At 46.0% G+C, this 27,193-nt stretch overlaps 1 protein-coding gene across 8 annotated transcripts in view; it reads left to right on the forward strand.

Annotated features, from left to right (window-relative positions):
* EVA1C (eva-1 homolog C) overlaps positions 1 to 27,193 on the forward strand; it is a 106,143-nt gene that overhangs the window by 51,263 nt on the left and 27,687 nt on the right. For all 8 annotated transcript variants that reach the window (XM_034948136.3, XM_008977722.4, XM_008977721.5 and 5 more), the window contains one exon: positions 4,504 to 4,656. In XM_034948136.3, the coding sequence (XP_034804027.1) occupies positions 4,504 to 4,656 (153 nt within the window). The remainder of the gene's footprint in view (positions 1 to 4,503; positions 4,657 to 27,193) is intronic.

The following is a 27,193-nucleotide window of genomic DNA, read 5'->3' on the forward strand; positions in this document are numbered from 1 at the left end:
AGTTACTTTTGCACCAACCTAATAAAATGAGGAGGCGGGGATTTCATTGCTCTTGTCATTTAAGCAGAGTCGTGGCTCTACCTTCCCAGGCCCCTGCCGTCCTCCCCATCTAAACTCCCAGGAGAGTTGGCAACCCACTTCTGGAAGGCTGCCCACACCTTCTCTAATCTGAGACCAATTGAGAACTCTAACCCACCTCTAAAACAAATTCTCGTCTTCTAAGAAAAGTAGCAATGATGTTAGTAGTTTCCTAATTTTTTATAATCCAGAAATGTCACTCTTATGTGGCAGTGAATTCGCACATTCCCAAGGAACCAAGTGACTCAACATAACACAACAGTCACCCCCAGGATGTAATGTGACACGCACAGGCCCCTCCGTTCCAGGAGATGGTTTGCCCATAATCTGGGGACGAAATCGCTGGAGGCCTTGCATGTGGGTGTTGCGTTACCCTGGGAGGGTTTTGTTGGCATCAAGGCTACCTTTAATGAATGGGCTTTAATAAATCAAAGAGATGTGGCTAATAAATGCGTTTCATGACATGCCTTAAACAAAACAAAACAAAAAAACCTCTTGTAACTTTAAAAAATTTTGATTTATAAAAAAAGAAAAAAAAAAAGACTTCCATTTAAAAAGTTTCCAATTTGTGGAGATAAAGCTTGTTTTTGTCCTGCCTTCTCCCATCCTCTTTCTGTGCCAGCTCTGCCACGGGAAGGCATTCTTAACATTTTTCTGAGTTCTTATGGTTGGAAGGGGACTTTGGCTCTTTTGGTGTTTCTATCCAAGCCCTCTTTTCTGCATCAAAGGCCATCGTTCACTCTGGGCCTTTGAAGTCAGGCAAAATTTTGTTGTTGGTGGGATTTAGCATCTACTCATAAACTGCATATAAATGCCAGTGCGGATATGACTCACCAAAAAGAATCGAACCTTCCGACGTTCGGGTCAGACTTAGCAGTCTTTTATCTAGAGAAAGAAAACGAAACTTGCCTTGGCTCTAAGTTTAAGCTGTTGAATTAAGATTCCAGTGAGTGGGTAAAGGGCCTTCGAGACATTTGCTTAGTCACCATTTTCATTTTTCTTCCTCGTGGAAGTTCTTCCTGCGTGTTAAACTACCAGGGCAGGATACGGATTTTGTGAGCATCTGTAGGCTGGCTTCTGCTCCCAGCCTTTCATTCATCTTGAATGTTCCCATCCTCATGGATGAAAGGATAGCAACAAAGTTTGCCAGCAGCAGAGCTGGTGGTCCTCTTGAGATTCTGTAGTTTTCCTTCTTGTGGTCCAAAATTTTGTCTCACTGTTGCTTCTCTGCTTTTGGTACAAAGTCATGGAAATTCACAAGGTACAGAAAGATGGCGTTTAGGCCAGACATGGTGACTCATGCCTGTAATCCCAGCACTTTGGGAGGTCTAAGTGGGTGGATCATTTGAGGTCAGGAGTTCAAGACCAGCCTAGTCAACATGGTGAAACCCTGTCTCTACTAAAAATACAAAAATTAGCCAGGCATGGTGGCGCATGCCTGTAATCCCAGCTCCTCAGGAGGCTGAGGCAGGAGGATCGCTTGAGCCTGGGAGGTGGAGGTTGCAGTGAGCCAAGATTGCACCCCCCGCACTCCAGTCTGGGTGACAGAGTGAGACCCCGTCTCGAAAAACAAAAAGGTGGCATTTATATTTGGAAATTATTGTCTTTCATTTTTTAAGTTTGGAGCTTAGCATCACTGACACCAGGATAAGAAGATCCAGCCCAGCTGCCGTGGCCCTAATGTGTACAGCTCGTGCCTTTCTGTAGGGATTAAGGTGGGCGTTTTCAAATTGTGATTGCAGCCCATGGTAGGAAAAGATTTTCACATTTTGGCCCAGTGGAACACACACTTTATACACACAACTGAAAAAGAAATGTTTAAATTACAAAACAGTGTTTATACTTTCTTCATGTGATGGCCTTTGTTTTCTAAACTACTCTATGCTTTATTTTCAAAAATTGCTGGTTACAACTCACTAATGATTTCAAGACTCATGAATGAACCTCAAATCACAATTTGAAAAACTCTGGCTTGAGGTGTGTTTGGGACTTGGAATCAGCCTGCACTTCCAATCCAGGAAAGAAAAGTGGAAGAACATGAGCACGTGAGAGGAGTGAGAGGCTGGGGTGGAAGAGGTTCTCTCTGGACAGTCTTCCCACCCACCCTGGGCCAGCCCATGACAGCCCAAGCAGTTCTTGCCATTTAACTCGTTTGCAGTTAACGCCAATGCTTGTTTGGCTGAAAAATGCACCTGTCCGCTATGTGGTTGCCATTTCAAAGTAGAAAACTCCAGAACAGTGGTGATAGGGTAGAGCTAGCATTTTAAAAAGAATTTTCTTTACAAAATGTTGGCAAGGATAAGAACCACATATGCAAATAAATGACCGTGGTCCCCTTTATATTTTGCTGGGCAAAATATAGTAGCTGGGATTACAGGCACCCAACACCACACCTGGCTAATTTTTGTAGTTTTAGTAGAGATGAGGTTTCACCATGTTGGCCAGGCTGGTCTCAAACTCCTGACCTCAGGTGATCCGCCCGCCTTGGCATCTCAAAGTGCTGGGATTACAGGTGTGAGCCACCACACCCAGCCGTGTTAGCTACCATTATTTAAAGATATCTTTATTAAGATATCATTTACATAGCATAAAATTCACATTTTTCAAGTGTACAATCCAGTGATTTTCAGTGAATTTACTGAGTTGTGCAACCGTGACCACAGTCCAGCATGGGACATTCCCACCATCTCAGAAGGCTTCCTTGTGTCCATTTTCTGTCACTCTGTGACCTCACCTTCAGCCTCAGGCACCCACTCATCTACATTCTGCCTCTAAAGGTTTGCCTCTTCTGAATCCTTCATATAAGTGGAATCATACCTATGCAGTCTTTTGTGTCTGCAGTGTTAGCTCTTACTGCTTTAAAAAATCAAATCATTGGCCGGGCGCTTTGGCTCACGCCTGTAATCCCAGCACTTTGGGAGGCTGAATCGGGTGGATCACGAGGTCAGGAGATCAAGACCATCCTGGCTAACACGGTGAAACCCCATCTCTACTAAAAATACGAAACATTAGCCGGATGTGGTGGCGGGCGCCTGTAGTCCCAGCTACTCGGGAGGCTGAGGCAGGAGAATGGCATGAACCTAGGAGGCGGAGCTTGCAGTCAGCAGAGATCGCGCCACTGCTCTCCAGCCTGGGCGACAGAGCGAGATTCCGTCTCAAAAAAAAAAAAAAATTCAAATCATTATTAAACATTTTTACTAATTAAATGGTTTTGGAGTATATTCTTTAAAAAAAATAAACTGTGTTTTCTTCAACAGTGCACGCATAATGCCAACTTTGTATGACATTGCAAAGAAAGATTTTACTATGATAAGCAGATTAAACAAACAAACAAACTTTTCCCTGAATTCTTTGGGAACAAAGCACTACCTGGTCCAAATCATCCTAACCTAGAATGCACCATCAGCTTGACAGTCAGTTGTTCCTGGATTTACCAGATTTGGGGCAGACTTTTCATGCTTCTCTAAAGAGGGATTCTTAACTGACACTGTGCCTTGTTTTTGCCCCTTTCCTAGAAAAGGAAATGATTTGATTTGGTATCATATCATCTTTCTTGCTTTTTTTTTTTTAAATTAGAGACGAGGTCTTGCTATGTTTCCCAGGCTGGTCTCTAACTTCTGGGCTCAAGCAATCCTCCTGCCTCAGCCTCCCACCCAAAATGCTGGGATTACGGGTGTGAGCCACTGTGCCCGGCCTCTTTCTTGTCTTTTAACAAATAAATGTAAGCCAGACATGGTGTGCATTCATATATTCCCAGGTACTTGAGAAACTGAGGCAAGAGGATTGCTTGAGCCTAGGTTTGAGCCCAAGAGTTCGAGGCTGCAGTGAGCTATGATTGCACCACTGCACTCTAGCCTGGGTAACAGAGTGAAACCCTGTCTTTAAAGAACTAAACTAAACTAAAATAACAAATAATACCTATATGCATGGGGATGCCAGTTGAGGGGCTGGAGGTGAGGTTTAACTGGGCTCTCTCCAGAGAGAGAAAGAAGCTTAATGCTTCTTTCAAGTAATTTCTGGTCTGTCTTTACCTATGTGGATCTCAAGCCAACATTTGAGAAAAGGCCCCCTTCAGTGAAGGAATGTGTGACCTTAAGTGGTAAGTGAGAGAAACTTCCTTTCTAGCCAGGTCCTTCCTGGGAGCTAACTCCATGCGTCTGCTTCCTTAACGCCAGCACCTCTCCTCCATTTGCCCCTTAGTTTAATTCCCAGGGTCTTTGCGCTTGTCAACAGGTTACTTCCCACCCGCTTCCTGCAGAGGGCTTTGTTTTCTGGGATCAGAGACAGCATGAGCCCACAGGGCCATCCCCACTGCCCCCTTCTCAGGGTGCTGCCCCGGGGAAATGAGCAATGGGACTTGGACAGAGCTCACCAATTCCTTCTGGGGGAAGCTGATTGTGCCTTCAATTTTTGTTTTTGCTTCAGATGAATTAAAAAACAAAACTGTGTGTGAAGACCAGGAGCTAAAACTGCACTGCCATGAATCCAAGTTCCTCAACATCTACTCTGCGACCTACGGCAGGAGGACCCAGGAAAGGGACATCTGCTCCTCCGAGGCAGAGCGGCTCCCCCCTTTCGGTATGTGCTTTTGTATGTGTATTAGCCAGGGTTCTCTAGAGGGACAGAATTAATAGAATATATATATATATATATATATATATATATATATATATATATATATCCTATATGATTGTGAAAGTCAATACTTAACACAATCACGATCTTGTGATCGTGTAAGTTAATACTTAATAAACTCCCATATGTGTGTGTGTGTATGTATATATATATAAATGCTTGTAAACAGTAATCTGCCAAAAATAAATAAGTAAAAGAACAAGAACTGGCCGGGCGCAGTGGCTCACGCCTATAATCCTAGCACTTTGGGAGGCTGAGGTGGGTGGATCACGAGGTCAGAAGTTCAAGACCAGCCTGGCCAACATGTGAAACCCCGTCTCTACTAAAGCTACAAAAATTAGCCAGGCATGGTGGCGGGCACCTGTAATCCTAGCTACTCGGGAGGCTGAGGCAGGAGAATTGCTTGAACCCGGGAGGTGAAGGTTGCAGTGAGCCGAGATCGTGCCATTATTGCGCTCCAGCCTGGGTGACAAGAGCAAGACCCTGTCTCAAAAAACAAACAAACAAACAAAAAAACAAGAACTTAAGACATAAACACTAAGAATAGTACCCAACTCCCCTTTATATATATATAAAGAATAGTACCCAACTCCCCTTTATATATATACATAAAGGGGAGTTTATTAAGTATTAATTTACACGATCACAGGTCCCACTATAGACTGTCTGCAAGCTGAGGAGCAAGGAGAGCCAGTTCAAGCCTCAAAACTGAAGAACTTGGAGTCTGATGTTCAGGGGCAGGAAGCATCCAGCACGGGAGAAAGGGGTAGACCTGGAGGCTAGGCCAGTCTCTCCTGTTCACACTTTTCTGCCTGCTTTACATTTGCTGGCAGCTGATTAGACTGTGCCCACCAGATTAAGGGTGAGTCTGCCTTTCCCAGCCCACTGACTCAAACGTTAATCTCTTTTGGCAACACCCTCACAGACACACCCAGGAAATACTTTGTATCCTTCAATCCAATCAAGTTGACACTCACTATTAACTGTCACAGTAGGGTTATACACAGGGCGCCGTCTGAGTGGATTAGGGCCCTGGCTCCCCAAGAAAGGAAGCTATGCCAGTGGGCAGTGCCTGGATTAAAGGGAAAGTCAAGGGCAGGGAGGAACCGCCACACCATGCACCGGCTCTTTCTCCTCCACATTTCTGAATCCCTCAGTTGTTCCGTCATTCCACACTGAGTAGTTATTGAGCACCTGCTGTATGCTGGGCCCTGTTCTAAGCATGGGGGAGTCATCAATGGCACAACACAAAGTCTACACCCTCGTGGAGCTGACGTTCCAGCAGTGGATGGGGAAGTGGTGAGAAATCAGATAATGGGTGCATATGTCATATGTCAGGTGCAGATGGGATAAGTGCTAAGGAGAAATATCCATGGGGAAGGGCAGGTGGAGAAGGCCAGGGGTTGCTGCAAAGAGGTGCAATTTTAGGGAGTGATGGGCATGCTGGGCTTGGAGGAGGTGAGAAAGTGAGCCTGCAGCCAGTTGGGGACAAGTGTCCAGGTAGAGAGAAGAGTGGATGCAACGCCCTGAGGCTGGACTGTAGCTGGGTATTCAGTGCCAAGAAGGGCTCTGAAAGTCATTCTTCTTAGAGGTGATGGCCATGGTAGGACTAAGAGCTTCACTCATCAAGCCCTCCTATATGATTCAGAGAAACAGAACCGATAGGATATGCAGGTGCTTGTACCTATGGAGAGAGAGATTTTAAAGAATTAGTTCACAAGGTGGTAGGGGCTGGCAAGTCTGAAACCTGTAAGGCAGGCCGGCAGGCTGGAGACCCAGGGAAGAGTTGAGGCTGCAGTTTTACATCTGAATTCTGCAGGACAGCAGGCTGGAAACTCACACAGAACTTCTGTGTTGCAGCCTTGAGGAGGATTCCTTTTTAGGGAAACCTCGGTCTTCGCTTCTAAGGCCTTCATCTGATGAGATGAGGCCCACCCATGTGGTGGAGTTCATCTGCTTGACTCAAAGTCTACTGCTTTCAACATCAGTCACATCTTAAAAACACTTTCACAGCAACATCTGGGCTGGTGTTTGGCCATACAACTGGGAGCAATAGCCTAGTCAAATTGACATGTGAAATTAACCATCACACTCCAATCTGTGCTGGTGAAAAAGCTTGATCTCTCTCTGGTGTATTACCAGAGAGAACAGACCCAGCTGTGAAACAGCCCAAGGACCTGCGCTTATTGATCAAAATCTAAAATGAGCTCCTTAATATGTTAAATTGCTACAATGTATGTGTGGATCGCAGGTGAAATTCAACATTAATTTAAAAAAGAAATGCATGCCTAAGTAATACCTTGGACCTGAAAAAAAGAAAATGAACAAAAAGTGAGCTAAGTGCACTTTAACTCAGGTGAGTCTCAAGAGAAAACAAAAAAAGCCATTTGGAACATGTGCCTCCCAAATGGTTCCTTAGCTGGATGAGGGACCCTTGGTGTTTTAACTTCTTCCTGCAAAAAGGGGCTTCACTTTTTTTTCTTTAATTCTTAACCTTTATAATATTCAAGAATGCCTTTCCAGAACAGGGATTGTGCAAGGCATTGTGGATCTACGTCTTCTTTACGGGCTCTGTGTTCCCCTACTCCCACTCCTTTTTTTTTTTTTTTTTGAGACAGAGTCTCCCTCTGTCGCCCAGGCTGGAGTGCAGTGGCGCGATCTCGGCTCACTGCAACCTCCACCTCTGGGTTCAAGCAATTCTCCTGCCTCAGCCTCCCGAGTAGCTGGGATTACAGGTGCATGCCACCATGCCCAGCTAATTTTTGTAGTTTTAGTAGACACAGGGTTTCACCATGTTGGTCAGGCTGGTCTCGAACTTCTGACCTCAGGTGATCCACCCACCTCAGCCTCCCAAAATGCTGGGATTACAGGCGTGAGCCACTGTGCCCAGCCTCCATTTCCTTTTTTTTTTTTTTTTTTTTAGACGGAGTCTTGCTCTGTCCCCCAGGCTAGAGTACAGCGGTGCGATCTCAGCTCACTGCAAGCTCTGCCTCCCAGTGTCATGCCATTCTCCCGCCTCAGCCTCCCGAGTAAGTGGGACTACAGGTGCCCGCCACCACGCCTGGCTATTTTTTTGTATTTTTAGTAGAGACAGGGTTTCACTGTGTTAGCCAGGATGGTCTCGATCTCCTGACCTCGTGATCCGCCCGCCTCAGCCTCCCAAAGTACCGGGATTACAGGCATGAGCCACTGCACCCGGCCTCTATTTCGTAATATTGCAAAGAAGCACCTCATTTCCCAGGCTTACTAGTCTAAATTAGCCACATGTGTTTTAAGAAGCAGTGGTAAGTAACATCCCTGTCGGCTGTTCTTTTCAGCGGAATTCAGTTGGCCAAGCAGGTAAATCTGTAAGCCGAATGGTTTGTGTTCAGTTGGTCACTGCCTTTCATTCCTAGGAATGGTGGATGAAACTTGGATTTAATTAATTAATTTATTTACTTATTTATTTTTGAGACAGACTCTCGCTCTGTCGCTCACGCTGGAGTGCAATGGCGTGATCTCCGTTTACTGTAACCTCCACCTCCCGGGTTCAAGTGATTCTCCTGCCTCAACCTCCTGAGTAGCTGGGACTACAGGCGCTTGCCACCACACCCAGCTAATTTTTGTATTTTTAGTAGAGATGGGGTTTCACCATGTTGGCCAGGCTGGTCTCGAACTCTTGACCTCAAGTGATCCACCCGCCTTGGCCTCCCCAAAGTGCTGGGATTACAGGTGTGAGCCACTGCGCCTGGCCGAGAGTTGGATTTAAAAGGGAAAAGTATACCAGACACAGTGGTTTATGCCTGTGTAATCCCAGCTACTCTGGAGGCTGAGATGGGAAGATCACTTGAGGCCTGGAGTTTGAGGTTGCAGTGAGCTATGATCGCACCTCTGCACTCCAGCCCGGGCCACAGAGAAAGACCCTGCCTCTTAAAAGAAAAAAAAAAAGGAAAAGTAATTAAAGAAAGTGTTAGCAGATCCCATGGCCTAAAAGACAGGTTTCCATGGAGAGTGGAGGAATTCTGAGGTCAGCCAGCAGTGTTAACGCCCTCAGAAACCCTGATGTAGAAAGGACTGTGAAGAAAAGTCTGTGACTCTGCTCTGTGCCCCTTGCTTGGCTGTTCAAGGTAAAAAGCTCCAGCTCACAGAGTGAAAGCCTGCTCGCCCTTCTCCCTCACAATCAAGCACTTCCATCCATTGCCCTCGGTGTACTTGCAAGGGTGAGGACCAGACTCTTCTCTGCATTTGTGGCCACAGCCAAAATGCCAGAGCCCCTCTTGCCCTGTGCTCTGCAGCACAAAGAAGCTCAAAGACAAAAATCAAAGGGCCCTGAGGGTGCCCTGTTCATCAGGTCCTCAGCCTCACATGGAAGGCTCAGCTCTGACCTCACCATTCAGGTCAGTGCTAAGGGCAGAACCACGCATGCGTGTGGAAATACAAACCTTTGGCTCTCTGAGCTGGTGCATTTTCTCCATCTAATTGAATGCTATGAAATCATTTGCTTCTTGGCCCAGGAGCCAATAACACCTGCGTGTGTTCCAACAACACCTGTGTGTGTTCAGTTGGATGCTGTGCTCTTCTCTCTCTTAAATGTCTCCACCTTCTCCTCCCTTCTCCCTGCTACTGCCTTAGGGAAAGGGACCATTGTCGGGCCACTGTAGCTGTACATGAAGGCTTTAAACTGCACTAGGCCTGTTCTCCCCAGAGAATCATCAGTTTACCTCTCGTGTCTAAACATGCTTTAATATCATCCACCTGAAAAAGCACACTGTTTTGACCTCCCGTCTCCTACCCGCTACCCGTCCCTCCCTTCAGTCCCATGGGCAGAGCATTTGCTATCTGCAGAGAATCTGCAGACAGTCCCAGGGCGGTCCCATGGTGGCACCTCTCTAATCTGTCCACTTTGCTCCCAGCCTCCTCCGGGCATCTCTCCCCTGGACATCGAAGCTGCCTCCCCTCTTCACTTAGCAGCCAGAGGGATTGTATTTATTTATTTCAAAAAAATTGTTGGAGACAGGGTCTCGCTCTGTCATCCAGGCTGGAATGCAGTGATGCACCAAGTGCAGCCTTCATGTATGGTCTATCTGAGCCAAGGAGAAAATGCCCTTAGCACTGACCTGAACGGTGAGGTCAGAGCTGAACCTTCCATGTGAGGCTGAGGGCCAGATGAACAGGGCATCCTCGGGACCCTTTGATTTTTGTCTTTCAGCCTTTTTGTGCCGCAGAGCACAGGACAAGAAGGGCTCTGGCATTTTGGCTGTGGCCATGAATGCAGTGAAGCATTCATCATAGCTCACTGCAGCCTCCAACTCATGGGCTCAAGCAATTCTCTCACCTCAGCTTCCTGAGTAGCTGGGACTACAGGTGCATGCCACCATGCCTGGCATGGTGGAGATGAAGTCTTGCTATTTTGCCCAGGCTGGTCTTGAACTCCTGGCCTCAAGTGATCCTCCCGCCTCAGCCTCCTAAAGTGCTGGGATTGCAGGCGTGAGCCACCGAGCCCGACCAGGATTTTATTTAAATTAAACCAGAGCACACCACACCTCCGCTTAAAGCCCTCCACTCTGCCCACTGTAATTGGAATACATCAGTCTTCAGCTGTGGTCCTGCTGCACACGCCTCTTCCCTCACTACCTCTGGAGCACTCCACCTTTATTCATACCCCTGGGCCTTTGCATAAGCTGTCCCTTTGACCTGGACTGTGCTCACCCCATATCTTGTGTGGCTGGCTCTGCCACACAAGACATCGACCCAGATGTCATCTCAGAGAGGTTTCTCCAGGCACCGGCCAGCATGGCACCTCGCCCCTGCAGTCCCTCTCTGGCGACCCTTTTGTTGGACTTTCTCCACAGCATGGAGATAGACCATGGTATGTGTGTGTGGTTCATCTCCCCAGGAGCTAAGCAGCTCTGCAGGGACTGGTCTGTGGAATTCCCAGCAACTTAAGCAGTGCCAGGCATAGAGTGGGTGCTCACGTGAATCTTGAGGCACAGGAATGAATCAGAGCCCCTCTGAAGTGAGGCGCCCACACTCGGCTCCCGAGGATGGATAATCGTCTGGTTACAGACTGGGAATGTAGGCCTGGTGTCACAGCTTCCAACCTCATGGGATGCTGGAAATCTGGATTTTCTTTTTTTCTAAGTGAAATATTCCAACTTTTAAAACACTGTGAGCCAAACAAAACATGCCTCCAGGGCGCACCTGGGCCACAGGCTGCCAGTGCATGTGTGATCTCTGCTCTGTGCTCCCATTTACTACTGCAGCTCAGCCTCGCTGCTTTCAAGGGGAAAAGGGTCTTTATCCTTAACCCTAGAAGCTGGCAGGAGTTTGGTGGGATGATTATGTGAGAGCGAGGGGTTGGTTTCACTGCAGACCTCTGTAAGGGAGCTTTGTGGTGAGTCCTGGAACATCTGGTTTGAGAGGATGATTTGTGTATTTTTCCTCTTGCCTATAAGTTAAAGTCTGGCAAAACCCCATTTGCTTTAGACTGGATACCCCCTTGGAACACACGCGGTGAAACCCAGTGTCCACAGTGTCTCTCCATGGTCAGGGACCACTTTGGATTTTATAGCAGCTTAGTGTGGCTTTAGTGCTGAGATGCTGTAAAAGAGCATTTCCAGTTCTTCTAAAATATCATCATCATCAACATCATCATCGTTATTGTTCTGCACAAACACCATCATAATATTTAACAGAAATGAGAAAAGGATTCAGCCACAAATGTTACTCATCAGCTAAAAAGGTTCTTACTTTTTTTTTTTTTTGGATTTCTCTCCAAGTCGAGTATGTGCTGAGGACTGTTTTACGTAATGGCGGTTCTAAGCAGATACATTTGCAGACTGCCTTATTTTCCTTTGCCTTATATCATGTGTGTTTTTCCACGTGGCCAAAAAAATCCTAACAATGCCGAGCACTTCCTAATATCTTGTTAAAAAGACACATCAAATAATTTACGTAACTGTTCCCTGGTGGCCAGATATTTTTCATTTTTTCTGACTTTCAAGTATTGTAAATAATGTATAACGAGCTTGTGCTTGTAGCTTTCCCTTTCTTCCGGCTGACTTCCGGCTGACTTCCTTGGAATAAATTCCCGGAAGTTTTATACCAAAAGATAGCATGAGTATGTTTACAGTTCTTCACAGAGTTCTTTTTAAAAACTTACTCTATCTATCTGTATATATATAAACAGGAATGTATAACTGTGGTTTCCCTGCAACGCTGGCAGCTTTATGTATGATTTTTCTGCATGCTTCCAATTTAAGAGGTATAAAATAGTCCTTCGATGTGGTTTTTATTTTGCCTTTCTTTGACTGTGAATGACCTTGGCCATTTCCTCATATTTTTGTGGTTATTGTATTTGCACTTGCACACCTTGTCTCTCTAGCTTTTGCCTTTTTTTTTTTTTTTCCTGTTGGGATCTTTATTGATTTATTTTATGAGTTCTTGGCAGAGTAGGGATAGTAACCCTTGACATGCTTTTTCTGCTGTAATTATCCCCCTATCCTCGGGTTTTTTGTTTTGTTTTGTTTTGTTTTTTGGCAGTTTGGGTTTGTTATGTAGGGCTGGTTGCCTTTTTGATTCTGTGTATGTCATATATAGGGAAGTTCAAGAGGGGCTGGGCGTGGTGGCTCACGCCTGGATTCCCAGCCCTTTGGGAGGCCGAGGCAGGCGGATCGCCTGAGGTCGGGAGTTTGAGACCAGCCTGGCCAACATGGTGAAACCATGTCTCTACTAAAAATACAAAATTAACCACATGTGGTGGCGCATGCCTGCAATCCCAGCCGCTCCGGAGGCTGAGGCAGGAGAATCGCTTGAACCTGGGAGGTGGAGGTTGTGGTGAGCCAAGATCGCGCCATTGCACTCCAGCCTGGACAACAAGAGTGAAACTCCGTCTCAAAATAATAATAATAATAATAAGTTCAAGAGGAAGAGGGTGGAGAAGTAGGGGCATGTGTGTGATCCCCCCAAGTTATCGGTGTGACTCCATCCTGCCCCATAAGCACCCCCAGGGCTGCCCGAGGCCTGGCTGTCAGCACTCCCGTATCCTGCACCGCAGTGGGACACACACTCCTGAGCATTTCCATAGACTTGAGGGTCCCCCCATCTGCCTCAAGAAAGCCTCCGAGCTCTGGGTGCAGAGGAGGGAGAGCAGTGCTGCAGTGTTCTGTATATGAAGCCCTAAGCTGGTCCCAACTGAACTGCATCAGGGCAGGCACGGAGGAGGTCGGTGTCGGCCACACACCCCACTCTGCTATTGAACAGAGCTTCACAACCGCCCCATCATCAAGCACATAGACAGTTACATCCATATGGAAAGGGGGTAAAGAGAGATGCCACTGAATGCTGGCATCAATGGCCTGGGGACAGGTGGGGCCTGAGGGGACACATCCGAGCGAGTCTGTGTCCACTCACAGGTAAGCTGGGAAGCTCTGCCCTGAAGACGCACTTGGCTTCAGCACATCAAGATGACAGATACCAGGTTTCTCTTCAAGGCCCTTACATTTTCTCTAACATACCCCTCAAGGTCCCCCCAACTCGTGCTCACTGCCTGATCCCAAAGCCACCCCCACAGTTTGAGGATTTCATTACCCCGGCAACCCACTTCAAATATCAAAATGTGAATTCGTTTTCTAGTAAAATACCTCCAAGTTTAATGGCTTAAAACAAAATGTTTATTACTGTGGGACAGGAATTCAGGGATAGTGTAGTCTGGCAGTTCTTGCTCAGTCTCACGGGGTTTCAGGAAGTTGCAGCCCGGATGGTGGCTGGGGCTGCAGTCCCCTGAGGGCTGGACTTGCAAGGGGCTGGCTCATGGGTGGGTGGTTTGGTGCTGATTGTTGGTGGGAAACGTGAGTTTCTCCCCACGTGGGTCTCTTATGTGTCCTTACAACACGGCAGCTGGCTTCCCCCAGAGAAAGTGATGCAAAAGAACTGGTGGAGCCATACGCTCTCACCTCCCCCGTACGCCCTCACCTCCGCCGTACGCCCTCCCCTCCCCTCCCCCCCCGTACGCCCTCCCCTCCCCTCCCCCCCCGTACGCCCTCCCCTCCCTCCCCCCCCGTACGCCCTCACCTCCGCCGTACGCCGTCCCCTCCGCCATACGCCCTCACCTCCCCCGTACGCCCTCCCCTCCCCCGTACGCCCTCCCCTCCCCCGTACGCCCTCCCCTCCCCCGTACGCCCTCACCTCCGCCGTACGCCGTCCCCTCCGCCATACGCCCTCCCCTCCCACGTACGCCCTCCCCTCCCCCGTACGCCCTCCCCTCCCCCGTACGCCCTCCCCTCCGCCGTACGCCCTCCCCTCCCCCGTACGCCCTCACCTCCGCCGTACGCCGTCCCCTCCGCCATACGCTCTCACCTCCCCCATACGCTCTCACTCGCCCTCACCTCTGCCATACGCTGTCCCCTCCATCATACGCTGTCCCCTCCGCCATATGCTGTCACCGCCACCATACATTATTGGTCCCCCACACAAGCTCTGGTTCACGGTGGGAGGAGGCTGCACAAACGCACGAATTCCAAGAGATGAGCCTCCCTGGAGACCCTCTTGAAGGCTGTTATGAGCTAACTTATGTCCTCCCCAAATTCATATACTGAAGTCCTAACTCCCGGTACCTCAGAACGTGACCTTATTTGGGGATAGGGTCTTCAAAGAGATAATTAAGTTATATATATACACATATATATATATATGTGTATATATATATATGTGTGTATATATATATATATATATATATATATATTTTTTTTTTTTTTTTGAGACCAAGTCTCACTCTGTCGCCCAGGCTGGAGTGCAGTGGCTCGATCTCAGCTCACTGCAACCTCCGCCTCCCAGGTTCAAGCAATTCTCCTGCCTCAGCCTCCCAAGTAGTTGGGACTACAGGCACGCACCACCAAGTCCAGCTAATATTTTTGTATTTTTAGTAAAGACGGGGTTTCACCATGTTGGTCAGGCTGGTCTCGAACTCCTGACCTCAGGTGATCCGCCCGCCTCGGCCTCCCAAAGTGCTGGGATTTCAGGCATGAGCCACCGCGCCCAGCCTGATGTCTTATCTTGAAGGAGACTGACCCAAAGTCTTTTCTGAAAGATCTTACAGCAGGTGGGCTCCATCAGAATTTATGCCTCATCCGGCAGAAGAGAAACTGAAAGGAAGACATGAAAGTGACCATCACTGGTGACCAATGAACACCAGCAAAAACAGCATTTTCACATGAGACAGGAGTGAGCTTTTCCCGAAGGGCTGGGCCTGAGGCCGCCAGGCTTCAGAATGTGCCCCTGTCTGGGCATCTACTGTGGTGCATAATTTCCCGCTGTGGTTTACATTTTCCGGGTGAGCTCCAGGGATTCTGCTATTTCCTTAATAAGAGGATGAGAAAAACCACACAATAGGCCTCAAAGGCTGGGCTAAGGCCACTCCGAGGCCAAGTGTGGGCAGGCCTGGACTTTTCAACCAAAGATCGAGGTGCCAGAGGTTCCCACTGCCAAGCCATTGGCCCTTAAGCAGCCAGCCTTATTATCTAAATAAACACAGGTTGGAAGGAGCAATTAACTTCAGTTTCACTGTTAAGTAATAGCCAAAAAGTAAAAATGTAAATGGTTGAATATCTTGTTATCACATGTATTGGGGGTGGAGGGCAGTTTGCCAGAAACAGAAGGTGCAGGCTGGGAGCGGTGGCTCACATCTGTAATCTCAGCAATTTGGGAGGTTGAGGCGAGTGGATTGCTTGAGGTCAGGAGTTCGAGACCAGCTTGGTCAACATGGGGAAACCCCGTCTCTACTAAAAATATAAAAAATTTAACTGGGCATGGTGGCACATGTCTGTAATCCTAGCTACTCAGGAGGCTGAGGCAGGAGAATCACTTGAACCTGGGAGGCGGAGATTGCAGTGAGCTGAGATCGTGCCACTGCACTCCAGCCTGGGCAACAGAGCAAGACTCTGTCCCTGCCCTCCCCAACCCCCCAGAAAAAAGAAGCAGCAGAAGGTGCAAATAAAATCAGCCTTGGAGGGAAATAACCACTAACAACAACAACAGAATCCTGCCAACCATTCAGAGCTCAGTGTCAACAAAGATACAGTCAGACCTGAATCAGACCTGAGTTATCCTGGGCCTCTTCCTGTGGGTTCTTTCACTCTCACTAAAATAAATTCTTGCACTCCCAGAGTAACTGAAAAGTACAAAAGCAACCCAGTGCAGTGGTTCTTTCCTGTGATCCCAGCACTTTGGGAGGCCAAGGTGGGAGGATCACTTGAGGCCAGGAGTTCAAGACCAGCCTGGGCAACATAGTGAGACCCCTATATCTACAAAAAAAATTTAAAAATTTAGCCAGGCATGGTGGTACATACCTGTAGTCCCAGCTACTCTTTTTTTTTTTCTTCTTCTGTTAGCCTTAAAGAATATGGTCAGGCATATATCCTTAAAACTAAGAAAATATAGGTTTCCCAGGGTGCTCTCATAGAATTTTTGCAGCTGCATGCCTTGGTAAACTTTTTCTGGATAAGTTTGGCAGTATGTATTAAAAGCCTTGATGTTTGGAATACCCTTTAACAAAGCAACCTACTTCCAATAATTCCTATGGAAATATCATACTTGTTTGCAAATGTTCAGCTGTAAGATTATTCTACATAGCACTGCTTATAATATTAAAAAAGAGAAATCATCTGAATGTCTGACAAAAGAGTATTGTAAATAGGGTTGGATTCTTACACAGGAGGCTAAGGTGGGAGGATCACTTGAGCCCAGGAGTTGGAGGCTGTGGTGAGCAATAATCGTGCCACTACATTCCAGCCTGGTTGACAGAGCAAGGCCCTGTCTCTTAAAAAAAAAAAAAAAAAAAAAAAAAAAAAAGGTACTGAGTTGGTACATTCATAAAATGAAAGACAATACAACTCTTTAAAATATTGCTTAAAATGTTCACAAATATATTAGTAAATGGGAAAGTGTAGCATACAAAGTAGTATGTATGTGATTCCAGCCTGAGCAACATGGCAAAACCCCATCTCTACAAACAATACAAAAATTAGCTGGATGTGGTGGCATGTCCCAGGCTAGGTGACAGAGCCATGGATAGCATAGTCCCAGCTACTCGGGAGGCTAACGTGGGAGGATTGCTTAAGGCCAGGGAGTCAAGGCTGCAGTGAACCGTGTCTGCGCCACTGCACTCTAGCTTGGGCAATAGAGCAAGACCTTGTCTCAAAAAACTTTTTTTGCCGGACACAGTGGCTCACGCCTATAATCCCAGCACTTTGGGAAGCCAAGATGGGTGGATCACCTGAGGTCAGGAGTTTGAGACCAGCCTGGCTAACATGGTGAAACCTCGTCTCTACTAAAAATACAAAAATTAGCTGGTCATGGTGGCAGATGCCTGTAATCCCAGCTACTCAGGAGGCTGAGGCAGGAGAATAACTTGAACCCGGGAGGCAGAGGTCGCAGTGCGCTGAGATCGTGCCACTGCACACCAGCCTGGGCAACAGAGCAAGTGCCGTCTCAAAAAAAAAAAAAATAAATAAAAATAAAATAAAATTATGTATGATTCCATTGAGAGGGAAGAACATTTACACACAGAAAAGTGACTAGGAAGATATTCTTTAAAGGTTAATAGCTTTTTTTCTTGATGGTGGGATTTACTAGGGCTTTTTCCCCCAGTTTTGGGCCTCTCTGTACTTCTAAAATGTGAACATGTATTTACTTTGTAACAGGAAAAAACGATACTACTTATGTTTGGAAACGTTAGACTTCTAAGATAAATTTCACAATTCAGACTATTTGTTCCCAATGCAGGTAGCTTATACAGAAACCATATATTCCATTCTATGTTCTTTTGAAACTTAAGGTTTTTTCTACTTAGGGAGAGGAATTCAGTGAAGAAGGGGCTAGTTTTAGGCCACTTACATATAAGGATTGTGGTTTAGTAGAGAAGAAACAGAACCTTTTTTTTTTTTTTTTGACTGGTAAATGTGCTCAGCTCAAAACCCCAAATAAAACAAAGCTCTTAAAGACAACAAAAATATCCTCAGTCAACCCCGTGCAGCCACAAGAAAAAAAAAAAAAAACTAGAAGAAAAGTTAAAGGATATGTCTTTACTCCTAGATAAACTTTTCATGACCTCTGGGACAAATTAAGTTATATAAAAAAAAGAGTTTATTAAAATATTCTGAAAAAATTGCCTCTAAGACTCTCACTGTTCAAAAACTGTCTTCTATTTAGACATAAATTTCATTCTCCTTTTAAAGAAAGATCATTTGATACTTTCATTTCAAAGCATTGTTAAGCCACAAAAGCTTGAAACGTACCTTAAAATCGATAAGGGAGAATAAAACACCTTTTTTCAACCAGCCAAAAATACCATCTTGGTGATTCTCCTTCCAATCTTTTTTTATTTCCTATATGCAGATTTGGGGTCTGAATATTTAGTTCATACCACGCCGTACCATATATGCTTGTTTTCACTTCAAGGGAGCAAAGAAAGCATGTAATTTAGACTCTAAATTGACGAAGTCCCAAAGGCCTTTTCCTAAAGTACCATTTCCTACCTGACATTAGGTGCCCTGATGATGATAATGCTGATTCACATGCGAGGGCGCTGGCATTGTTCCCACTGCCCACACCACTGCCTTTTTAACAATCACACCATCCCAGGAGCCAGCTCCCAGGACTTTCTTTGTCCGAGTGAGGAAACTGAGGCTTAGCAACGTCACACTCTTTGCCGCTGCTCTGTTCTGCTGCCCACAGCTGCCACAGATGGTCTTCCGGGACCTTAAACACAGATTTTTCACGCAAGCTTAGAGACAGCTGAGGAGAACAGCAAATGTTTTTGTGGGCTTACCTTCTGCAGTTGCCTTGTACAAACCTCATAGAGATACAGTGAAAAAAGATATTCTTCATGCTACACAGGAGGGAAACTGAGTCTCAGTGAGTTTATCAGATACCAAGTGCTGGGCAAACAGTAGTGAGCTCACCCTCTTCACAGAAGAACTGAACCCCTTCACGGTTCTCCAATGAGTAGAAGAGTTTCCCTGAGACATGAGCTTCCTGCCTTCCCCTACCTGCGCAGTCCCTGGGGTACCTCCTCGGAAGCCCAGGGCTCCCTGGAACATAATTTGATGTTGGTGCTCTTGCAGAAGGAACTACCATTTAATATTTATTGAGTCGGACACTGTGTTAATCCATGAGACCCACATGCCTCAAACCCCAGCAGCTGTCAGCCCAATGGGAGATCCAGGCACAAACAATGAACACAGCACAGCAGAAGCATTGCCACTCTCCTCTGAAGGGTCCTGCTCCATTCAGCAGCCCTGTTCACGGAACTTCCCCCTCTGTGTTCTGGAACCACTGTCCTGCCCCCTTCAGGTTTGGGGGTGGTCACATCCCAGTGTTATTCCCTTTTTTTTTTTTTTTTTTTGAGACAGAGTCTTGTTGTTGCCCAGGCTGGAGTGCAATGGCACGATCATAGCTCACTGCAGCCTCAATCTTCCAACTCAAGCGATCCTCCTGTCTCAGCCACCCAAGTAGCTGGGACTACAGGCGCACACCATCATGCCCAGCTACTTTTAATTTTGTTTTTAGTAGAGACGAGGTCTAGTTTTGTTGCCCAGGCTGATCTTGAACTCCTGAGTTCAAGCAATCCTCTCACCTCAGCCTCCCAAAATGTTGGGATTACAGGGATGAGCCACCACGCCCGGCCCTCCCTGCCATTCCTACCCCTGGGGTTCTGCACCATCCTTTGGTTGTGCCATGTCCTCATCCCATTCCCACCTTTGCAAATGGTCTATTTATTAAGCCCTGATTTGAATGTGGGTGGCCTGTCTGGCACCCAGATGTGCAGCAGTGACTATTCCTGCTATACTGGTTGAGCTAAACTTGCCCTTCACAAAGACAGACTTGACGTTTCTGGCATTTGCTATAGACAGGCACTTAAAACATTCTCTTAAAGCTCAATAGACTTCTTGACTTGCTGTGTTTACTCTTCATTCATGAAGACCCGCCAGAGTAGCTCCAGCAAGCCACTCCTTTAGACTGGAGTACTCCACTCCCAGGCAGTCAGGGGAAAGATGGATTTATTCCAAGCCCCCAGTGAGTGGCTGGGAAGAGCTGATCCAGGAACCAGACAGAAGGATGGCAGCTTCACTGCTTCCTAATGCCCTTGGAGCATCCTTTCTCAGCATAGATTCGATCTCACAGATCAGGCACCCCTACAAAATAACACATTCTAAAGCCAGAGATGTGGGATATTTGCATTATGTCATGTTCCAGGCTGTCCATTTCAGACCATGAATTCATTCATTAAGCACTTAATTGTTGAGTGCCTACTGTGTGCCCAGCACCTGATTCTTTTTATCAGGCTTGTGGAATGGTACCTTAGCAAAATAAGTCCGAACCTTCATGGATATAAGACGAGATCAGGTGCATTCAGGGTGGTATGGCCGTAGACGTCCTTCATGAATATATTCAAATCAAGTGCTTTTATGATAATGTTCCTGTTTGTTTATGTGTGTGTGTGTGTGTGTGTGTATTTAAATATATTTAAATTGTCCTTCCCTCAAGGGCATTGACTTTCCAATTTTTTAGTGGTTAGCCATAGATCATTCCTTTCAACTGGACCCCTTCACAGTTCTCCAATGAGTAGAAGAGTTTCCCTGAGACATGAGCTTCCTACTTTCCTCTACCTGCCCAGTCCCCAGGGTACCTCCTCCAAACCCCAGGGTTCCCTGGAACATAGTTCGATGTTGATGCTCTTGCAGAAGGAACTACCATTTAATATTTCTTGGGGTGGACCAGGCGCAGTGGCTGACACCTGTAATCCCAGCACTTTGGGAGGCCGAGGTGGGTGGATCACCTTAGGGTCAAGGGCTGGAAACCAGCCTGACCAAGATGGTGAAACCCCATCTCTACTAAAATTACAAAAATTAGCCAGGCGCAGTGGCGTGTGCCTGTAATCCCAGCCACTTGGGAGGCTGAGGCAGGAGAATTGCTTGAACCCACGAGGCGGAGGTTGCAGTGAGCCGAGATCATGCCAATGCGCTCCAGCCTGGGCGACAAAGAGAGACTCCATCTCAAAAAAAAAAAAAAAATTTATTGGGGTGGACACTGTGCTAACTCATGCAACTCACATGTGTCACCCCGGGTTCTGTCAACCTTTTAAGTTACCTGGGCTGTGAATTCCTCCCCTACTTAGAGACTCTTGCTTCTTTCTCTGGCCCCTTTTTCTCAGCAGATGTGTTGGTCTGTGATTTCTACCCTAATCTCTCTTCTGGACAGGCACCTTTGGCCTCCCTAAGACCCAGTGAGCTCCCTCGACTCACCCCCACCCACTGTGTGTGCTTCTGTCTGTCCGCCGAGCAGCCACGCCACTGGAGGAAGTTCCGGCCTCTGCCATCTCCATAGCCATTACGTCCTCACTCACCCACAGGGAGGGGCTGGCCTGTGCCAGACCACAGAAACTTTCCTTGTTTGCCGATTTTTTTTTACTGCACAAGCATTGTTAATGTGTTCTCCCTTCCAAATCCTTCCAGAGCCCAACCCACACTCTCCCTTGGCCCATTCTAGAAGCGTCAAACATATTAGATGCATGCGTCTTCCTCTGTAGTTGACATTCTCCCCCCCTGACTGTCCACCCTCTTGTTTTCCTCCAAGAGGGCCACGTCTTTCAGATGCTGCAACTGGTCTTGCACACCTGAAACTCACCTGATGTTGATCACTCTCTTTTTTTTTGAAATAGTCTCACTCTGTCACACAGGCTGGAGTGCAATGGCGCAATCTCGCCTCACTGCAGCCTCCGCTTCCCAGGTTCAAGCGACTCTCCAGAGTGGCTGGGATTACAGGCATGCACCACCACACCTGGCTAATTTTTTGTATTTTTAGTAGAGGTGAGGTTTCGCCATGTTGGCCAGGCTGGTCTCGAACTCCTGACCTCAGGTGATCCACCCGCCTTCCAAAGTGCTGGGATTACAGGCGTGAGCCACCGCGCCTGGCCACTCCCTTTTTATTTTTTTCATTTTGTTCTTCTTCTTTCATGGAGCCCATAGGTTTCTTCTCTCCTTAAGAACCTTCTCTCTCTAATCCCCTTGTCCTGGCTCCTCATGGGCCGGCTCCTCAAGCAGACTCAGAATCTAGATTCCTTAATTTCTTGTTCACCATGGCCCAGACTTGTCTTCTCTCTCTTGCCAAATTGTTTGAGCTCCTGATTCTCGCAATACCTTTTCCCACTCTTGTCTAAGTGGAGACGTTATGTTTAAGGGCACAGTCTTTAATGTCAACTGGATTGAGGTTCTAGGGCACACACTACCACCAAACACTGAGACCTAAGTCAAGTTACATAGCCTTGCCAAGCCTTCTGCATTTGTCAGGGCAATTAATGTAACTGTTACAGCCACTCAGTGGCTTAACCCAGTAAAGGTTTATTTCTTGGTCATATCACAGTCCAGTGAGGCTTGGGTGGTTCTCCTAGGCAGCTCGCTTCCAGTGACCCAGGGATCCAGGCCTCTTCCACCTTGTAAGGTTTCAGCATAAACAGTCAAAGGACATCATCAGAGATATACTTTTAGAAGTTGGCTCTGGCAGCATTGTTTGAACCAATCGCCATGAGCAGACAAAGGAAGAAAGAGTGGATGCGGAGCTATTGATCTTACTGTTGTTCTTTTTTTTTTTTTCTTGAGAAGGAGTTTCACTCTTGTTGCCCAGGCTGGAGTGCAGTGGCATGATCTTGGCTTACTGCAACCTCCGCTTCCCAGGTTCAAGCGATTCTCCTGCCTCAACCTCCCAAGTAGCTGGGACTACAGGTGTGTGCCACCACACCCAATTAATTTTTGTATTTTTAGTAGAGACAGGGGTTTCAACATGTTGGCCAGGCTGGTCTTGAACTCCTGACCTCAGGTGATCCGCCTGCCTCAGCCCCCCCAAAGTGCTGGGATTACAGGCGTGAGCCACCGTACCCGGCCCTTACTGTTGTTCTTGACTAACTTCTCCCTCTCTCTGTGTTCAAGTTTTTACCAGGTATTACTGCTTCCTCTATGCCCCTGTGAGGTATTTCTGACTCTAAATGCCCACCAATCTATATTTTTAAATTTCCTATAATGTTATTATTACCTGATTCCTTGCTGCCAACATCTGTGGTCTCATTTAATCCTAAAATTTCTGGAAGAAACACTTTCTTGGAAAAAAGGCCTTAATAGTCCATTTTTACCTTTAAATTCTTTAATATATTTGACATACTCAAAATAATATGTGTAACACTTATGTAGGTTGTAAAAGGAGAATAATATAGTGCATTACACCCCACAGAACTAGAATCCTACAAATAACTTGGATCTACTTATGTTTTTCTCCTCTGTCCTAGCCCTGTCCCTTTCAGTGGTAAATGCTATGTAGAGATTTGTATTTATACAAATATGTTACACATATACTTTTAAATAACTGTATTCTTTAGTTTTTTGGCTAATAAAAATGGTGTTGAGGTATTGTAATATAATAAGAAATATATATTTTTGTCTTCATTTGGCTCCTGGCCAGAGATCCTAAAACCTTTGTAATTTCCTAAGTTATAAGTGCAATCAGAACATCTTTTGTTATAATATTTAGATTTTGTCCTGGGCTCCTGAAATAGCTCCAGAATGATGAAGATGAAAGGAACATCTTTTGTTATTCATTAAAATTAGCTCCTTTTAACTACACCTGAGTTTATGTAGATGAATGAATTTTGGAAAGCCCCTAATGATGGGGGGCTGGTTGTCAGGGGAATGGATCATGTGATTAGAGGGCTGGAACTTAAACCTCACACCCACCTCCTATCTCCCCAAGCAGGAGAGAGAGGCTGGAGGTTGTTGGGTCCATCACCAATGGTCAATGACTTAATCAACCATGCCTATATCATGAGACCTCCATAAAAGCCCTCAACAATGGGGCTCAGAGACCTTTCAGCTCAAGGACTCCATGGAGATGCTCAGTGGGTAGAACCTTTAGGCCAGTGGCAGCGACTCACATCCCTGTAATCCCAGCATTTTGGGAAGCCAAGGCAGGTGGATCACCTGAAGTCAGAAGTTCAAGACCAGCCTGGCCAACATGGTGAAAACCCGTATCTACTACAAATACAAAAAATTAGCTGGGCATGGTGGCAGGCGCCTGTAATCCCAGCTACTCAGGAAGCTGAGACAGAGAATTGCTCGAATCCAGGAGGCAGAGGCTGCAATGAGCCAAAATCGCGCCATTGCCCTCCAGTCTGGGGGACAGAGTGAGACTCCATCTCAAAAAAAAAAAAAAAAAGAGAGAGTAGAACCCCCAGCAAGGGCATGGGAGCTCCATGCCCCGTCCCCAAACCTTGCCGTGTGCATCTCTAACATTCAGCTGCTCCTGAGTTGTGTCCTTTTATAATAACTAATAATCTTGTAAGTAAACTGTTTTCCTGAGTTCTGTAAGCCAGTCTTGCAAATTCTGGAACCCAAGAAGAACCCCTGATTTATAGGTGGTCAGTCAGAGGCCCAGGCTTGCGATTGGCATCTGATGATGGGCTGGGGGGTAGTCTTGTGGGACTGGGCCCTTAGCCTGTGGTATCTGTACTAACTCCAGGTAGTCAGTGTAAGTTTTCAGCATAAACAATCAAAGGCATCATCAGAGATTAATTGCGAGAAAATATTCTCAAACCTTATATCTGATAAGGGGTTAATATTCAAATATGCAAGGAACTTATACAACTCAATTGCAAAAAGCAAATAACTCAGTTAAAAAGAGGGCAAAGGACCTGAATAGACATTTCTCCAAGAAAGACATAAAAATTTAGATAAATTGTAGGACACACAGTTGGTATTTTAAGGAAATGGAGAATTATTTCCTTTAGGTCTATACCCAGAAGAGGGATTGCTGGGTCATACAGTAGCTCTATTTTTAATTTCTTTAGGAACCTTCATGCTCTTTTCCATAATGCCTGCACCAATCTACATTCCCACCAATAGTGCAGATGGGTTTCCTTTTCTCCACACCCTCTCCAAACACTTGTTATTTCTTGTCTTTTTATTAGAAACCACCCTAACAGGTGTGAGATGGTATCTTGTTGTGGTTTTGATTTGTATTTCCCTGACAATTAGTGATGTTGGGCACCTTTCTGTACAGCTGTTGGCCTTTTTTTTTTTTTTCTTGAGATGGAGTCTCTCTCTGTTGCCCAGGCTGGAGTGCAGTGGTGCAATCTCAGCTCACTGCAACCTCCGCCTCCCTGGTTCAAGCAATTCTCCTGCTTCAGCCTCCCTAGTAGCTGGGATTACAGGCACCTGGCTAATATTTGTGTTTTTAGTAGAGACAGGGTTTCACCATGTTGGCCAGGCTGGTCTCGAACTCCTGACCCCAGGTGATCCGCCCACCTTGGCCTCCCAAAGTGCTGGGATTATAGGCGTGAGCCACCATGCCAGGCCTGTTGGCCATTTTTATGTCTTTCTTGGAGAAATGTCTATCCAGGTCCTTTGGCCACTTTTTAACTGAGTTATTTGCTTTTTGCAGTTGAGTTGTATAAGTTCCTTATATATTTGAATATTAACCCCTTATCAGATATAAGCTTTGAGAATATTTTCTCGCAATCTGTAGGCTGCCTTTTCATTGTGTTGATTGTTTCCTTTATTGTGCAGAAGCTTTTTAGCTTGAGGTGGTCCCACGTGTTTATTTTTGCATTTGGTGTCCTAGCTAATAAATCATTGCCAAGACCAAGGTCAAGGAGTTTTCCCCCTGGGATTTCTTCTAGGAGTTTTATGGTTTCCGGTCTTATATTTGGTCTTTAATCCATTTTGTGTTGATTTTTGCATATGGTGGAAGATAGGGATCAATTTCATTCTTTTTCATGTGGATATTTAATTTTTCCAAAACCCCAACACCATTTATTGAAAAGACTATCCTTTCCCCTTAATGTCTTCTTGGCCCCCTTGTTGAAAAGTTAGTTGATGGTATATCCTTGGGTTTATTTCTAGGCTTTCTATTCTGTTCCATTAGTCTATGTGTCTGCCTCTATGCCAGTATCATACTGTTTTGATTACTATAGCTTTGTAGTAGATTTTGTGAGTAAGTAGTGTGATGCTTCCAGTTTTGTTATTTTTGCTCAAGATTGCTTTGGCTATTCATGGTCTTTTGCAGTTCCATATGAATTTCAGCATTGTTTTTTCTATTTCTGTGGAAAATGTCGTTGGAATTTTATAGGGATTGCATTGAGCCTGTAGATCACTTTGGGCAGTATGAACACTGTAACCATATAAATTCTTCCAGTCCATAAGCATGGGATACCTTTTCATTTATTTGTGTCTTGCTCAGTTTCTTTCATCAATGTGTGTATAGATTTCTGTGTGCAGATCTTTCACCTCTTTGGTTAAATTTATTCCTAGGTAATTTTTTATGCTATTGTAAATGGGATCTAGGCTCACTGCAACCTCTGCCTCCTGGGTTCAAGTGATTCTTCTGCCTCAGCCTCCTGAGTAACTGGGATTACAGGCGTGTGCCACCGTGCCTGGCTAATTTTTGTATTTTTTTAGTAGAGATGGGGTTTCACCACATTGGCCAGGCTGGTCTTGAACTCCTGACCTCAGGCGATTCACCTGCCTTGGCCTTCCAAAGTGCTGGGATTACAGACATGAGCCACCATGCCCGGCCTACCAGCTTGACCATTTCTAAGTGTACAGTTTGGTCATGTTAAGTATATTCATATTGTTGTGCAACCAATCTCCAGAATTTTTTCATCTTGAAAATCACAACTCAAAACCCATAAAACAACTCCCCATTGCTCCCTCCCTTAGCTCCTGGCACCCACCATTCCACTTTCTGTCTCTGTAGATTTCACTACTCGAGGTCCACACTACTGTGTGAGTGGAATCACACAGTATTTGTCTCTTTGTGACTGGCTTACTTCACTTAGCATAATGTCTTCAAGGTTCATCCACATTGTAGTATGTGTCAGTTCTTAGGAGTCAGACTTGGTCAGATGGGTGGTGGGGGATCTTAAGCAGGCAGGGAGTGATGAGATTAGAAAGACCACAGTGGAGGGCAAAGGGGAGAGAACCATTTGAAGGGGAGAAAATGGAAGGAAGGAGTCCAGTGAGTCCTTTTTAAGGCTGAATGATACTCCATCCTATGTATATACCACATTTTATTTATCCATTCATCCATCAAAGGACACTTGAGTTGCTTCCACCTCTTGGCTGTTGTGAATATGCCACTATGAACATGGATGTGAAGCCATGGTGTTTTTTTCTCTTGCTTCTGGTTCCATTTTAGTCTCCTTCTTGAATCTCACAGCCGTGGGTTCTCATGCACTCATGTACCTCACTACTAGTGAATCCTTCTCCTTTCCTCCTGGATAATCCACTTCAAGACTTTCTTCCCATGAGCAGCTAGCTCCAATGCCTGCTGGCAAAGGCACCAGGAGTAGGCTCCAAGAGCCAAGGAGGAGCTTCAGAAGGGATGGAGGTTATAACCTTCCCTTTGTTCATTCGTCCCATAATTCTTTGAGCATTTACTGAGCATCAGGACCAGAATAAGT

This window comes from Pan paniscus, chromosome 22 (assembly GCF_029289425.2).
Source record: "Pan paniscus chromosome 22, NHGRI_mPanPan1-v2.0_pri, whole genome shotgun sequence".
NCBI classification, from domain to species: domain Eukaryota; kingdom Metazoa; phylum Chordata; class Mammalia; order Primates; family Hominidae; genus Pan; species Pan paniscus.